The following is a 15,748-nucleotide window of genomic DNA, read 5'->3' as shown; positions in this document are numbered from 1 at the left end:
AGATTCCAGCCCAGAGTAGTGTACACTCTCGTTAAAATTTGTTTGATGCATGTTCAGGTCACAGTTTATGTGTTTATAATTAATAACCTAAATTAAAATCATCAAATAATAATTTATTATGATTGAGATATTAGGATTTCTTTGATTACATATTACGCTTACAAAAGTAACCTCAAACAGATCTATTGATTGAATCATAAAAGAATATCATTTGTGCCTTTTATCAAAAACAGACATAACTTTTTTTTATTATGCGTTGATCATATATTAGGCCAATTGAAAAGTCCTCGGTCTGATGCACAGATGGCAGTGCTAGTATTAAATCCATATGATTTTTAGTTAGTACCAACCTTCAAACGATACGTATCAAAATTTGACAGCAGTCCGACCATTAGTTTGTGAGATATTGCGTTGTTAGTGTAGCTACTTTTGTTATTTGAAAAAAGATGGAAAAAAAGAATTTTGTGTGCTGATAAAACATTGCTTTTTGAAGGGAAAAAAACAGTTGAAGCAAAATCTTGGCTTGATGAAGAGTTTCCGAGGTCTCCACCAGGAAAATCAACCATCATTGGTTGGTATGCTAAATTTAAACGTGGTGAAATGAGCACCATGGTGAACGCAGTGGACACCCAAAAGAACCCATTGGAAGAAAAAAAAGATGCTGTTTCATCCAGACAATACGCCGTGTCATAAATCAAAAAAAACAATGACAAAATTGCATGAATTGGGCTTCAAATTGCTTCTGCATCCACCGTATTCGCCAGATCTGGCCCCCAGCGACTTTATTCTGTTCTCAAACCTCAAAGAAATGCTCGCTGGAAAGAAATCGCCGAAACTGAGGCCTATTTTGAAGCTTAAGACAAATAGTACTACAAAAATGGTATCGAAAAGTTGGAAGATCGCTATAATCCCTGCATCGCCCTTGAAGGCAATTATGTTGAATAATAAAATCGAATTTTGCCAAAAAAATGCGTTTTACTATGGTAGACCGGGGACTTTTCAATTGGCCTGTTAGGTACATATGTGGTAAACTGGAAAAATAGTTGTTACCTGCTGAAGAAGACTCTTGCCATTTTTTAGTACACCACCTTCCTTTAGCTTTCTTGCTTCTTTCTTTAATTACACTTTCTGCATATTTAATTTGTTTTCTATAAGTATTCATATCACATCTTGCTGGCATAGGAAGGGAAGATGGGTTGAATGTTAATTTATCTAGAGGAGAACCATACCAAATGGTATCAACTCCAGCTCCACACCAAACCAAACTAGTGGGGCATTCTAACATTATGGAATGTATTATCGAACTCAATTGAATAACTGAAAGAAGAAAATATGTAAAAAAAAAACTGTAAAAAAGTCTAGAATATTTTTGTGCTGTCTATAAATTGGTTGCAATTTTTTGCATGCATTATACACTCATGTGGAAGTGCTTAATTATGCAATAATTAAGCATTTGAGATAATATATATAATTACATACTTTGAACCCCTACTAAATAAATGAATCCTTTCGTTCATCCCATAAGACCTGTATATTACAATGTATTTAGTTGTAATTCAGCATTATTCTTATGAGTGGCCCTTTATTTTCTTTGTTATTGAATTGTTGTTCAAATAAGAATTCAGATCAGAAAATTTATAAAGGGGACTGAATCTTTTTATCCAAGCAGAGATTGCTTTATAGCTCAGAGGCATTAGTCAGTCATAGTATTCAAAATAAATGGTTTTTCAAAAACAAGGTTTTCAATCGTGAATACATATATTATAGATGCAATCAGACTATTACCTATTACATGAGAGGTATATAATAGTATATTCTAAAACACGTTACAGAATGGGCTCCTAATCCCATTGCGAAATTCGAAAACAAGCAATGGAGGAGCGAGTTTTGGAACGCATGAGTATTGGAATTGCCTTCTACAACGAGTATTAGACGATATTTTCTCTATTTCAGTCAAGTTTTGTGGAAATTGTCAAAATTCAATGAAAAATTCAGATTATACATCCTAGTGACATTTGTACTGTATCTTGGCAGTTGGTGTGACTGTTTCGAAAATTGACAGATTACGGAATTTCAATTTGAATCGTACATTTCGAGCACAGATTACAGATCATATTATAGCGTATTCGACTGGCTGCACCAGTGCGAATTAATTCGAATTTTGTTTGTGCTAATTTATGTTCGAGTGAACGTAAGAAATACAGTCTAAATCTATGTTCGGCAGGTCATGTACAATTTCAGGGCAGAGCAAATGTCTATTCGACTGGTAATGGCGCTCGCTGTCAATTCGAATTTTTTAGCACTGTACATTTCGACAGTACGGGGTCCTGTCATAATTCATTGGTTGTGTCAAGGTTAAGTTCAAATTTTGCGAACGAAAATTGTTGAAATGGATGGAGCCTCTGAAATGGATATCGATAAATCACTAGCCGTGGCCGTTGATTTTCTTTTATCTTCAAGTAGCAATGACAGCGAGGTCGAAAGCGATGAAGATGTATTAAAGTTTATAAAATCTATAAATATAAAAATATTCAAACCTAAAATTCGAGAATACCTGGAAATTGTTGAAAAATATTCTGAATACAAGGTACTAATCATTTAAACCTAATAAAGCACTCAGCACTCAGGAGCTTTTGCGCGCATGACCATAACCAGAAAAATTTCGAGTTCAGTACCTTCATGGATATTCATGTACTGAACTCGCTCAACGCTGCTTTGCCCACAAAATATCTGTTTTTTGAATATTCTAATTGCTAGATCCACACTAAATTCTGCACGAATATTACTAAAAGAAAATAAAATAAAACACTTGATTATAAAGGGTGTTTTTTTTAGAGCTATAGAACTTTAAATTGCAATAAAACAACTATGGATTATTCGATTGACATGAATTTTATTTATCCCCAAGATAATCTTGTGGCATTACATTTTAAATATGATTTCTGGCATATGACCGCCACGGCTGGCGCACCAATATTTTCCTCTCTAGGTAATATGTTGTACTTGAATGAAGTTTCTTTATCCAAGTAAGCAATTTCATCTTTCCCTTTAATAGTAATTGTATTATGAAAACTGACATGTTTGAATATTGAGAAAACCTACCTACATCGCTGATAACGCACATTTTTTTTTTCTTTTCTCGCAATTTATTATTCTGATGAATTCTTTGAATATAACATTCATAATTAAATAATATTCGTGTTACTTTGAAAAGCAATTCGAATTTCAAATTCAAATCTAGTCGAATGACAGCAAATGACCACAGAACACTTTGCATAAGCATTGTGCCAGTGCAGTGCCACAGAAGTTGGCATTACCTGCATGCTCCTAGTTCAAATCAGAGGAGTGCTAAAACGCCCCAGCACCGAGCGAGTGCTGTTCAGTCGAATGCGCTGTAATATATTATGGTATCTGTAATCTGTGATTTGGAGTTTTGAAATAATTTATATTTCATTTTAATTTAATTTTATGCTTTAAACTCGTCAATTATGCCTGACGAAATCGATTTAACAGAATTAAGAGAAATTGCGAATATAATGTCGCAAATCATTTCACTAAATCCAAATTATATTATATTGACAATTTGTCGTGTGCTGAATTTTGATAGGATTGGAAAACCACAAAACGAAAAATATAACTGAAAACAATGCTGTAATGAGTTAACTACAGCACTGTTTCTGGACCTGTAATGAACTAATTACGATACTGAAATAGAGAAAGGTATATTTATCACTAATAGCTGAAGTTGTTACTGTATTTTTTGGAAATATCCAAAGATTGAAAGATTTCAGTCAATAAAATTATCGGATTCACTTACCCATATCTCTATGAAGAGGACAACTTTGATATTCAATCAAGGAAGTTGTAAGGGAATTTGGAGGAATATTCTCCTTTTTTTCACCTTCAGAATTATCTTTGGTCTCTGTTTTAACTTCGCTAGGAGGACAATTAGTATTATCACCATGTGACAACATCTGATTCAATTTTTTGGCACAAAATAATGCCAATCTTCTTGATAATAGTTCAGATTGGGTAAATTCTTCCATGTATTGCATCGTTAATGGTAAAAATAGCCTCAAAATACCATCATCCAAAGGTTGAGTCCTGACTTTCTCAAGCAAATCTATAATCCAGTTCAGCACCTCTTGTGGGTCAGTAAGACCTGAAATAAATTTAGTGAAAAACATTCATAGAGAAATTATTATGCAGAAGCAAGAATAGAAGGTACTTATATTTTACATATGAGTACAATAATTATCAATCTTTAAAAAATCTAATGAATATCAAATATATCAAATGGTAAAGTTTAATTTCCTCACCTTCTTCATACATATATTTCAGTAACCTAGAGCAATATATCCAATGTTTATAAGCAAGATTCTGCTCAGCTTCACTATTAGCATTACCAGGGACTTGATTTATGTTGGATTTTTCAGTCTGAGAATAATGGTCTTGTAATTTTGGTATTTGATCCTTTAAAAACTTCAGTAATGTGCTTGACCATTCTAAAATGTAATTTATTTAACGAAATTGATATGAATGAAGAAATATTGATTTATTATGCTTGCTTTAGTTGTAAAATACAAATATTTGTAAGGAATTTCCTCGATCTGATTGAATTACGCGAGTAGTCAGGTCAATGAATCAGATTGCTTAATACTAATACGGTACGTTGTTAAATTCGCAAACGTATCATCAGTATGATCGATGAATTCATTCCGAATACAGTGAGTTGCAATATTGTGAAATTTATCTAACGACAAATTAGTGAATAAGAACATTGAATGTTGTTTCTTTGTTATTTACAGGTAGGATTAATATTCTAGATCATGTATGTAAGTGTAAATAGTGTATATAATAATAAAAGCTTTGTTATTTACAGAGAAACACAGCTGTTTTTATTACAACCAGAAAGATACTTAATAACATTATAAAACAACATTCTGGTTTTAAATCACTATGGAAAAGTTGAAGTTCACATTCAAAATGCTGGCTGCTTCAGATGGGAAGTCAAATGTGCTTTGTGTGACCAGAATAACTACAACGGATGGAAATACATTCAAAATCCCAAATGAGTATTCAAATGCATTATTACATGTAGAATTACTAAAAACTGCGGCATATACAAAAATCAAGAAAACTTGCTCACAAAGAGGCCAAACAAGGAGAGTGTGGGTGAGTTTAACAAAAGAAATGAGAAATACTTATTTCGATGAGGATGGAAATATCCAGTTTGAAAGCGTATACTTAGAGGAAGTGAGTGAAGAAAGCAGTGACACAACTACAAGTACTAGTGCTCCAGAACATTCATTAGAAAAATTATTAGAGAAGATACTGAAGAAAAACCAAGAAAATAGTGGAGAGAGAAATGTGGGTAAATTGGCCACAGAATTTACTATCGGAAAATTTGATGGAAAAAATGCAAATGCAGAGCAATGGTTAAGAAGTTTTGAAAAAGAATGTGAAAGATTCGAAATTGATGAAAATTGTAATAAAATAGAAATTTTGAAATCATTTATGGAAAAAGTTGCTGCAGATTGGTATGATTGTACTCTATTGAAACTCACAATCACAGCAGAATGGAATGATTGGAGAGAAAATTTTTGTAAGACTTTCTCATGTAAAGGTTGGTCTCCAATAAAATATGCAATAGCATTTAGATATCAAGCGGGCTCACTATTAGAATATTCTATGAAGAAAGAAAAATTACTATTACAAGTAAGAAAAACTATGGATAGTGATACGCTTGTTGATCTTATTGCTATGGGTTTACCCAACTTCATATTAGACAAAATTGATAGAGAAAAAATAGTAAAATCTGAAGATCTACATAATGAATTGAATAAATTAGAACATTTAACCATGAAAAAAAATTCAGAAGTCAAAAAGTTTAAGCCTGACTTTAAAGGAAAAACGGAAAAAATACCTTGTAAAATATGCAAAGATAATAACAAAGGAACAAGATTTCATCCCGAAATGGAATGTTGGTTTAGAGACCCAGAAAAGAAAGGTAACAAACTGAGACAAGTAAATAACTTAACTTTAGATGTAGAATTAAGTACCGATGATACAAAAAACTAATCGTACCACCATTAATTGAACTCAAAATTAGGTTGAATGATATTTTGGAAATACCTGCAATTTATGATCCAGGATCAAATATATCATTGATAAATGCTAAATTGATTAATGTAAAGACAAAAAATGGCTATAAAAAGAAAACTAATTTGAGAACGATTAATGGTGTTCATGAAACAGATGGTATGGTAAAATTAAAAATAAAAATATTAAATATAGAAAAATATGTAAACGTGTTCATAATCAATAATGAAAATTTTAAGTACAATTTCCTTATAGGCCTAGATTGTATTCAAAAATTTAAGTTGATACAAAATGAAAGATTAGAGATAGAACAAAAAGATTCCGAATCTAATATATTAATGAATGAGTATCAAATTAATTTTAATGAACATGTAGAGATAAATACTTTTAATATTTCAATGAATCATTTGAATAATATTGAAAAAAAAGTTATAACAGATTTAGTAAACAAATATAAAAATATTTTTGCTAAAGATAAGTACGATATAGGTACCGTAAAAGACTATGAAGCAAGAATTGATCTCATAGTAGATAAATATTGTAGTAAAAGGCCTTATAGATGTACAATTGATGACAAGAAAGAAATAGAAGTACAAATATCTCAATTACTTGAAAAAAATTTGATAGAAGAATCATATAGCCCTTTTGCTGCCCCGGTAACTTTAGCCTTTAAAAAAGATGAAAATAGAAGATCAAGATTATGCAAAGCTTGATATTAATTCTGCTTTTTGGTCAATCCCTTTACGAATTGAAGATAGAAGAAAAACGGGATTTGTAACCCAAGAAGGTCACTTCCAATGGACTTGCCTACCATTCGGATTAAAAACATCTCCGGCCATTTTCCAAAGAATTCTTAGTAATATAATAAGAAAACACAAATTATCAGAGTTCACAGTTAACTATATAGACGACATTTTAATATTTTCAAAATCCTTTGAAGAACACATAGATCATTTGACACAGTTATTAGAAGCAATCATGAAAGAAGGATTTCGATTGAAACTCTCGAAATGCACATTCGCACTCGACTCAGTACAATATTTAGGCCACATAATAAAACATAACACGATCTCGCCAATGAAGGATAATTTAATATCGATAAGAAATTTTCCTGTGCCAAAAAATAGAAAAAATGTTCGACAATTTTTGGGTAAAATTAATTTTTACAACGAATACATACCAAAAAATTCAATAACTTTAGACCCACTACATAATTTACTGAGAAAAGGACAGGAATTCATTTGGTCAGAAAAATGTCAAAATGTATTTGATTATATGAAAAATTTTCTTTGCACCCAACCAGTTTTAGCCATTTTCGATCCAGGCTTACCGATTCATATATATACAGATGCAAGCTTGCAAGGCATAGGTGCCGTTTTAAAACAACCACAACTGAACGAAAATAGTAAAACAGAAAAACCAGTAGCATATTTTTCCAAGAAATTGAACGAATCACAGAAAAAGAAAAAAGCAATTTATTTGGAATGTATAGCAATAAAAGAATCCGTAAAGTATTGGCAACATTGGCTTATAGGTAAACACTTCAAAGTATTTTCAGATCACAAACCTCTAGAAAAGATGAATATAAAAGCTAGAACTGACGAAGAACTAGGAGATCTCACTTATTACTTGTCGCAATTTGACTTTGAGATAATTTATCGCCCGGGCAAGGATAACTTAGAAGCAGATTGCTTAAGCAGAAACCCGGTGCTAGACGCTGAAGAAGAAGAAGAAGACAAGATAAAAGTGGTGAACTTAATAAAATTAGAGGATATTTTAGAAGACCAGAAGCAGAATAAAGATATAAAAATCAATAAAAATGGACTGAGAATGGACAGTAAAAATAATTTGTGTTATAAAAAAGCAAGAAATAAAGAGAAAATTTTACTGTCAGAAGAATTCAGTGAAAAACTAATTAAGGACACACACAATGAATTTGGTCATATTGGAATAAATCAAATGAAAAACAAAATACTCACTCATTATACAGCAGCAAATATATCAGAAAACATAAGAAAAATATGTAGATATTGTGAGGTTTGCATAAAAAATAAAACAAGAGGACAAAACAAAATTGGCTTAATGTCACATCTTGGGCCCGCAAAAAAACCATTCGAAATAGTCTCCATAGACACAATAGGTGGATTTGGTGGCTCAAGATCCACGAAAAAATATTTACACCTCCTAGTAGATCACTTTTCAAGGTATGCTTACATATTAACATCGAAAACACAAAATGCAAATGATTTTGTTAAACTAACAGAAAATGTACTAAAAGATCACGATATTCAAATACTTTTGACAGATCAATATCCAGGTATAAACTCTAAAGATTTCAAAAATTTTTTAGTGAAAAAAGGGATTACAATGATTTTTACAGGAGTTAATGCACCATTTTCGAATGGTTTAAATGAAAGACTCAACCAAACCTTAGTAAATAAGATAAGATGTACAACGAACGAAGGAAAAAATAAGCATGCATGGACAACTGTAGCTCATAACTGCATAGATCAATACAATGAAACTGAGCATACAGTGACGAAATTTAGTCCAAAATATTTATTAGAGGGCGAAGATACATCAATATTACCGAATGAACTGAAAAAAAATAAAAATTATAATCAACTAGAAAACGATAGAATGACTGCATATAGGAATAGTATAAAATATCATGAGTATAATAAGAAATTATATGACAAAAATAGGAAGGAGTTCGACTTTAATGTGGGAGATTTAGTGTACATTGAAAATGGCAATAGAATGAACCGGAAGAAATTAGATGAAGTAAGAATCGGGCCATATAAAATTTTGAAGAAGATATCGAATTCAATATATAAAATTGATATAGGACATAAGAAATCAGAATCAAATATATTTCACATTTCGAAGCTCATTCCAAAACCTTGTTAATGAAAACCTTAGCATATACTTAAATATAAATTTATATAATTTTTGCAATATTGTAATTCACGCAAAATTTTCTTGTACCAAAAAAATTTTTGTCTTAAGGGGGGAGATGTAAGGAATTTCCTCGATCTGATTGAATTACGCGAGTAGTCAGGTCAATGAATCAGATTGCTTAATACTAATACGGTACGTTGTTAAATTCGCAAACGTATCATCAGTATGATCGATGAATTCATTCCGAATACAGTGAGTTGCAATATTGTGAAATTTATCTAACGACAAATTAGTGAATAAGAACATTGAATGTTGTTTCTTTGTTATTTACAGGTAGGATTAATATTCTAGATCATGTATGTAAGTGTAAATAGTGTATATAATAATAAAAGCTTTGTTATTTACAGAGAAACACAGCTGTTTTTATTACAACCAGAAAGATACTTAATAACATTATATATTGAAAATTTGTGCCTTTTAATTCATTTCAAATGAAAAGAATGTTCGAATATCTATGAATTATTACAAATTTTCTGAAAAAAAATCGAAATAAATTTTTTAAATGAAACAATAACCAAGTACCTGTTGTTGGATCTGGCATCTGCCTCTTTTTATTCTTAGCTTCTGAAACTGTGTAGGCAGTATATGCAGAACTCAATTTAATAAACCAAGCTGCTCTCATCATAGGAACTTGATATTCACATAATAGCATAAAAATTTCTTCCTTTTTATTGAAATTGGGAGCTTTTTTTGATAAACTCATTAAAGGTTTTTTTCCTGCCAGATCTTTAAACCAGGCTTCAATTGCATTTTTTGTTCTGCCAGTAGCTGGCCAAAAATTATCTTTTGGATTAATTTGTTGTTTTTTCCTCCCGGAATCTGGTAACATACTAAATTTTTCCTTTTCTGCAATGATCTCGTTAAAATAAGCTCCAACCTTAAAAACAAATCCTTATTATTTTATCGATCTATTGAAATTTGATATATGTGCAACATTTGGAAGTACCTTGTTTGAGGTGACATTACAATTTCGTGCAGTACCAAACTCATCACTCAGTTGTGTCATGGTAAGAAACCCATGTTTTACATTACTACTAGTCAGCTCGTCTTCCTTCTGCTTTGGTTCCTGAGGATAAACATCAGGTGGTCCAATTCTAGGCTTCTTGAGAGGCCTTTTTTCGAAAAAACCGCTTCCGTTGAACATCTTGGGGCAATATTGATATTTTTAAATTTCAAAGAAACTTTTCAGAACGACACCTAATAAATAAGAAGGATATAAGAAAATAATTCCTGACTAAACTTAGCCTTTATGGAATTGTGATTTGTTTTCATTTTTTGAGGTTCCAAAATTAAGATAATACTAGTTTTAATTCACAAACAGTAATATAAAATATACAACTACAGAAAGAATGGCGAAATTTGGCAGCTGTCATATATGTCATAAAAACAGCTGAAAAATTTTTCCTAAATTTTGTTTCGTCACTCTATGATCAATCAACTTATACAATAATTTCTATGATGAAACCTTAGAATAAAGATTAATTCTTTATTTTACCTTAAAATAAATAATAATTCTTCATTCTAGTTCAGAATAAAAAATTATTATTTATTCTAAGGATGAAACATTTCCCATATTTACGTACTGGATTTCTATAATTATCGTATGTTCGGCATGTTGCCTTTGAATTATTGTTATTCCTTGTTATGCTTCTTTTAATTTTTTCTTTGATTCAAGCCAGATAACTAATTAAGAATGAAACTGGCCGTGCTCGTGCAAATACTTTGTTTTCATTTTTTTAATATTAGCGATTCAAGTTCATCTTCACGTCACCTATCGGCGGAAACGGTAATTTCATACGTAGGGTCGAACGCTTCGATAATGTGTATTTCTAGAGTTATTAATATAAAATTTTTATTTTTTAATGTTCGATGTGTTATATAAAAATTGTGTTTCAGAGTTCCAGCTTTTATTTAATATATATTTGAACATTGTGAGTAGTGATTATTGGCTTAAAATGTCGAAATCAAAAGTGTTTTGTTCTGGCATTCCTTGTACTTTGGTTTCAGCTACGAATTTAAGATAATAGCATTTAAGGTGTTTTTAAAGTGGACAATAGGAATCAACTGATGATAGCCTCGAAGATGATTTGAATATAATCGAAACATCGGCAGAATTTCATCATATTGACTTCTTTCACCCTTGACCTCTATCATTCAATTAATAAATTAATATCTTAAAAAAAAAATGAATGAATATTAATTAAACTAAACATTAAACTAAATATTGTGAATTAAATTGAATTAATTATTATAAAATTATATTTTTTATTGTTATTATTATTATATATTACATATAATTCATTTAGTATTTACAGTCGTTTACTAATTCTAGAAAAGAAAACTTAAATTTAGGTTTTTCAAGAGGGCAGCAATTATTGCAGTAATAAACATAAAGTGTAGTACAAGTGAATGTAATACTACTTAGTCCATGAAACCTTAGGGATATCGAAATGTTCCGTGAGGCTATCCAAATGCTGATTGAATTTTTCTACTCTTTCTTTGTGAGTCATGGTTGCTTTCTCTAAAATCCTATTTGCTTGCTGGAAAATAAAATTAAAAATTTTAATCGAAACTGAGTATTTTTAGAATATCATTAAAAAACATGTTAGTTTTTCAGCATTGAATGGCAAACTTTTAATGTGCCTAAATCTGAGAGAGACTATGACATTATCTGTCTCATTTCTTTGAATACTACTACCTCAGATTTAGACAAAAATCAGAACAAGTGTAAAAAATCAATATATGGAATTTCAATAAATCCTTGAGTCATCAATACAGCAGAATAAACATGGTCCTCATTGAAACATGGGGATAATATCCTGGATAATTGTAACTTATTCCATACACCTTTTTATCTGCCTCTTTATACTCAGCACATTTTAATTTTATTAAAGGACTGAAAGATTATTCTTGTTGTTCCCCTTGAGTTCATATGTATATGTAAAATCAAAAAGTTTCAGCCTGTCCATGGAAAACACCAGAGATAAATATTCTAGAAAGAAGCTATTTTTGTACAAAATATGTTGAAAAAAAAAAATTTATAGCGTATGTACTGTAAGCATCTTAAGAACTATAACACTTGAACAAAAAAATCTCTAAGTCATATAGTTCTTGTGATGCATTAAATGACCATTGAATTTCTCTCTATACAATTGTTTATCTTTTGTGTTGAATTGGTCTCATCATTTCTGGAATATATTTTACATACCCTAGGATTTAAGTATATAATCAAGGTGTTGATTATATGAATGAACATATACCAAGACATACATATATCAGTAACAAAAATAATAACAATGTTGCTCAGAAGATAATTTAAGCTATAACAACAGTAAGAAGGATGTGATTGATACTTGATAATATTCAAGATTTTTTTATCTGATCAGGGGTGGGATCTTACTAATTTATTATGGATTGATACTTATCAATCGTTAATAAATTAGTAGGATCCTACCACTGACGGATAGGGCTATAAGCTTATGGAGTTGAGTAAATTTGTAAATTCTATGTAAGCTTTTTAATGTGCCCCACGATCACTTCAGGATCAGCATTGTTAATTTTTCATTAAAATGATGGAATGATACCTCCCAATAATGATACTTACATTTTTTTCCTTTTGTTTAAGGAATGCCAATTCAGCCTTCGTTCTTTTCTGTTCAGATGATAATTCTGTTTTTCTTTCAGCACCGTCATTCAGTGTATCCTGTACTTGTTCTAATGATAATTTCTTAGTTTTCGATTTTTTCTTTTTTTTTATACCATCTTCCCGTTTCAACTTCAATTTACTTTGTCGCACACTGGCATAAGGATCTTCAGAAGACATTATTATTACTGGAAAAGCTAATTTAAATATCAACAATTACACCAGTATATTTTATATTTAACTAAAAATAATCAGTTTAATTAGTAATCACAATAATCAGTAACAGTAGTCCGTAAGTAATAAACTTTCCCACCTCTCGAGAAAATAAAACATTGACATTTAATAGATCATAGATCTATACCATTAACCATAGAGTGATCTGTCTCTTCTTTAAAATATGCATTCTAAAGGATAATGGAAAAAAATATAATACTTTTTCTTCGTTCTCTAAGATCTTTTGAAGAAAGAATTTGAGCTTACATATTAAAAAAAATAAAAATTTCTGTATATATCCCCCAGAAAAATAAAATGTATGTCTTCTATGCATCCTCCTCTACCTTTGACATTTGTGATATTAACCTCAAAAACTTTTCCTTCCCAACAGTAATCAAGAGGTGAAGGAAAAAGAGCAATTAACTAGAATTAGTTAGTTTTTCAGCCATATAAATAAAAGCATCGTAAAATAAGTTCAAAATTATAAAAATGGTTTTTTATTTCGAAAGTACAGCCGCTTCACCGCCTGTAACACTGTTTATGGGTTTGGACAAATATGAAAGTAGGTTCTCTCATTTATAATTACCAAAAAATCATTTGTCAATTTTTGTAGATGAGGATCTCATCAAATGGGGGTGGCCTGAAGATGTATGGTTTCATGTGGATAAGGTCTCATCAGCTCACGTGTACTTGCGCTTACCCAATGTAAGTAGTTTTTAGTGACACCATAACCGTTACCTTCAATAATAATAGGGATATAACTCACAAAGTATTTTCATAGATGGCTGGGTAACCGATGGCACTATTTTTCACAAGTTATTTTCTCACAAATTTCCATCTTGGTTATAATGGAATTCTCATAGTTTGGGAAACGTTAATGAATATTTTTGAGTTGATAGAATATGAATATTCAATTCTTTGATTTTATAATTATTTATTTACTTAAAAATATTGCATCCAACTGGACCATGCCCAATTACAGGTGTAAATAATATAAACAGTATTATCTAATAACAACAAACTGATATGAATCGCTGTCTGCAGAACAAAATCAATATTAATTTTTGGTCAGGCAATAATATTGCTTTCTTAACTGATCAATAGATCAGTTATTAATTTTTTCAGCTTTATATAACTAAAATGAGCTTACATTATTAATTACCTTAGGGTCAAACTATAGATGACATTCCTTCTGCAGTTATAGAAGATGCAGCTCAGTTAGTTAAAGCTAATAGTATTATGGGAAATAAAATGAATGATGTAGATATTGTTTACACAATGTGGTCCAATTTGAAAAAAACTCCTGCCATGGAAGTTGGGCAAATAGCATTCCACAAAGAAAAAGAAGTTCGAAAAATAAAAGTTGCCAAAAGGATAAATGAAATTGTGAATAGGTTGAATAAAACAAAAAAAGAAGAACAAATAGGTAAGAAATGTTTTGAGATCAATTGATATTTTTTGCGTTTTTTCTGATATAAAAGTTTTGTTATCTAAGTGCCAATTATTTATTTTGCTATTATTTCAAACTTTCACAAAAATATTCCCCAAGTTTCACTTAGTATAATATTATACATTTTTATAGATTTTAGAGCTGAAAGAGAAAAAAGAGATAAACTAGAAAGAGATGGCAAGAAGAAACTCTTGAAAGAAGAACAAGAGAAAAAAAGGGAACTTGAAAAGAAGAGAAAGGAAGAAGCAGAATTAAAAAGTTACAATACATTAATGAATACTGAAACTATGTCAAAATATGACGATGGAAATGATTCAGATGATTTTATGTAATTCAATATATGGTAAAAAATTATCTTGAATATTACTGCTCTATCACTTTACTGGTGAGAATATTGTGACTATGTTATTCATGGATTAAATTATTTTTCATTCAACAAAATTGGAAATTCTTGGGCTTTTTAGCCATGGTCTAGTCGGTAACTTACCTGACTTTTGGCATACTACTGTGGTAGGCATTTTCAGAGGTTTCTAGGTCATAGATTGTAACTCGATACTGGATTTTTTCAAACTATTTAGTTGTAGTACATTTTTTGCTAGTAACCAGGTGCTATGAACTATTAGTATTCCTTTAATTCTGTTGATGTTATTCAAATGTTAAATTTTGATGGCTACTATATTCATTTGTCAGTAATAACTCTTGATTTTTTAGAGAAATTCTGTCTTTGGGAATAAAATGTCGGTGAGATCATGATTTGCATCCATTCGGCAACATCTTTGTGTTCCTGGACTAGGGTTTGTATTGCTTTTTTTAGGCCCAATGTTAACTTTTCCACAATCACAATGTATCCTATATATGCCTACTTCCAATAAGAAAACATTATTACCTTTCATATACCATAAGTGACTGACAAAATAGGAAAACTTCTCAATAGAACCAATTTCAAACCAACACAAAAACACACACAAAAAAAAAACATTCGAAGCTGAGTCCAGAAACATGAACAGTGTTGCCGAATGAACCAAACAGATGAGTCTCTTTCAATAAGACAGATATTCTGTCAAATATTACCAGCGAATTAATATGGAAGTGATTGGAAAATATACAAACATTCAAATAATATCAACAGAAGTCAAGAAACACCAATACTTCACAGGGCCTGATTACCAGTATTAGATCATACTAACAACTAAACCTGTCAGAAGTGAAGGGGATGAATCCCACTCTGGTGAATAAAGTATAAATACTGCAAGCGGACACAATGGAATGAACTAGAGACTAGAAGTAGGCAAAACGTCATGTGAGAAATCGATTGAACCACTGATAAAAAGTTTTAAATCGCAAATATTACAAGCGTTCTGTCGAACTTTCTGTATAAG

The 15,748-nt window shown here is 30.7% G+C and overlaps 4 protein-coding genes across 6 annotated transcripts in view; 2 read left to right on the top strand and 2 right to left on the bottom strand.

Moving 5' to 3' along the window:
- Positions 1-10,445, bottom strand: part of LOC123679230 (mediator of RNA polymerase II transcription subunit 12) — a 35,606-nt gene extending 25,161 nt beyond the window's left edge. For both annotated transcript variants that reach the window (XM_045616689.1, XM_045616690.1), the window contains exons 1-5: positions 10,010-10,445; positions 9,586-9,940; positions 4,320-4,505; positions 3,818-4,162; positions 1,051-1,317 (exon numbers count right to left, since the gene is read on the bottom strand). In XM_045616689.1, the coding sequence (XP_045472645.1) occupies positions 1,051-1,317; positions 3,818-4,162; positions 4,320-4,505; positions 9,586-9,940; positions 10,010-10,207 (1,351 nt within the window). In that variant the 5' untranslated portion in view covers positions 10,208-10,445. The remainder of the gene's footprint in view (positions 1-1,050; positions 1,318-3,817; positions 4,163-4,319; positions 4,506-9,585; positions 9,941-10,009) is intronic.
- Positions 4,656-6,764, top strand: LOC123679231. Of its 2 annotated transcripts, none has more exons than XM_045616691.1 (2): positions 4,656-4,808; positions 4,883-6,764. In XM_045616691.1, exon 2 carries the CDS (start codon positions 4,960-4,962, stop codon positions 6,079-6,081), a length of 1,122 nt encoding a protein of 373 aa, XP_045472647.1. In that variant the 5' UTR covers positions 4,656-4,808; positions 4,883-4,959; the 3' UTR covers positions 6,082-6,764. The 2 variants fall into 2 exon arrangements, with proteins under 2 accessions (XP_045472647.1, XP_045472648.1); XM_045616692.1 differs by having other exon boundaries at positions 4,663-4,808; positions 4,868-6,764.
- An 863-nt stretch (positions 10,446-11,308) lies between the features above and the next one.
- LOC123677667 (protein FAM32A-like) lies at positions 11,309-13,071 on the bottom strand. Its single transcript, XM_045614329.1, has 2 exons — positions 12,668-13,071; positions 11,309-11,603 (listed from the first exon to the last, which is right to left on the bottom strand). The coding sequence occupies exons 1-2, from the start codon at positions 12,884-12,886 to the stop codon at positions 11,481-11,483; spliced, it is 342 nt and encodes a 113-aa protein (XP_045470285.1). The 5' UTR covers positions 12,887-13,071; the 3' UTR covers positions 11,309-11,480.
- Positions 13,072-13,262: 191 nt separating this feature from the next.
- Positions 13,263-14,723, top strand: LOC123677666 (coiled-coil domain-containing protein 25). Its single transcript, XM_045614328.1, has 4 exons — positions 13,263-13,481; positions 13,533-13,624; positions 14,087-14,345; positions 14,502-14,723. The coding sequence occupies exons 1-4, from the start codon at positions 13,409-13,411 to the stop codon at positions 14,699-14,701; spliced, it is 624 nt and encodes a 207-aa protein (XP_045470284.1). The 5' UTR covers positions 13,263-13,408; the 3' UTR covers positions 14,702-14,723.
- The last annotated feature ends 1,025 nt before the right edge of the window (positions 14,724-15,748 follow it).

The sequence above is a fragment of the Harmonia axyridis genome, chromosome 4 (assembly GCF_914767665.1).
Source record: "Harmonia axyridis chromosome 4, icHarAxyr1.1, whole genome shotgun sequence".
In the NCBI taxonomy this organism is placed as follows: Eukaryota; Metazoa; Arthropoda; class Insecta; order Coleoptera; family Coccinellidae; genus Harmonia; species Harmonia axyridis.
The sequence above is the reverse complement of the archived record's forward strand: the minus strand, read 5'-3'. Positions and strand labels throughout refer to the sequence as shown.

Coding starts and splice junctions, on each gene's coding strand:
- LOC123677666 (XM_045614328.1), top strand. CDS start 13,409: ATGGTTTTTTATTTCGAAAGTACAGCCGCTTCACCGCCTGTAACACTG. Junction 13,482..13,532: donor GGGTTTGGACAAATATGAAA/GTAGGTTCTCTC, acceptor CAATTTTTGTAG/ATGAGGATCTCATCAAATGG. Junction 14,346..14,501: donor AAAAAAAGAAGAACAAATAG/GTAAGAAATGTT, acceptor ACATTTTTATAG/ATTTTAGAGCTGAAAGAGAA.
- LOC123677667 (XM_045614329.1), bottom strand. CDS start 12,886: ATGTCTTCTGAAGATCCTTATGCCAGTGTGCGACAAAGTAAATTGAAG. Junction 11,604..12,667: donor TTAAACAAAAGGAAAAAAAT/GTAAGTATCATT, acceptor TTTATTTTCCAG/CAAGCAAATAGGATTTTAGA.
- LOC123679231 (XM_045616691.1), top strand. CDS start 4,960: ATGGAAAAGTTGAAGTTCACATTCAAAATGCTGGCTGCTTCAGATGGG.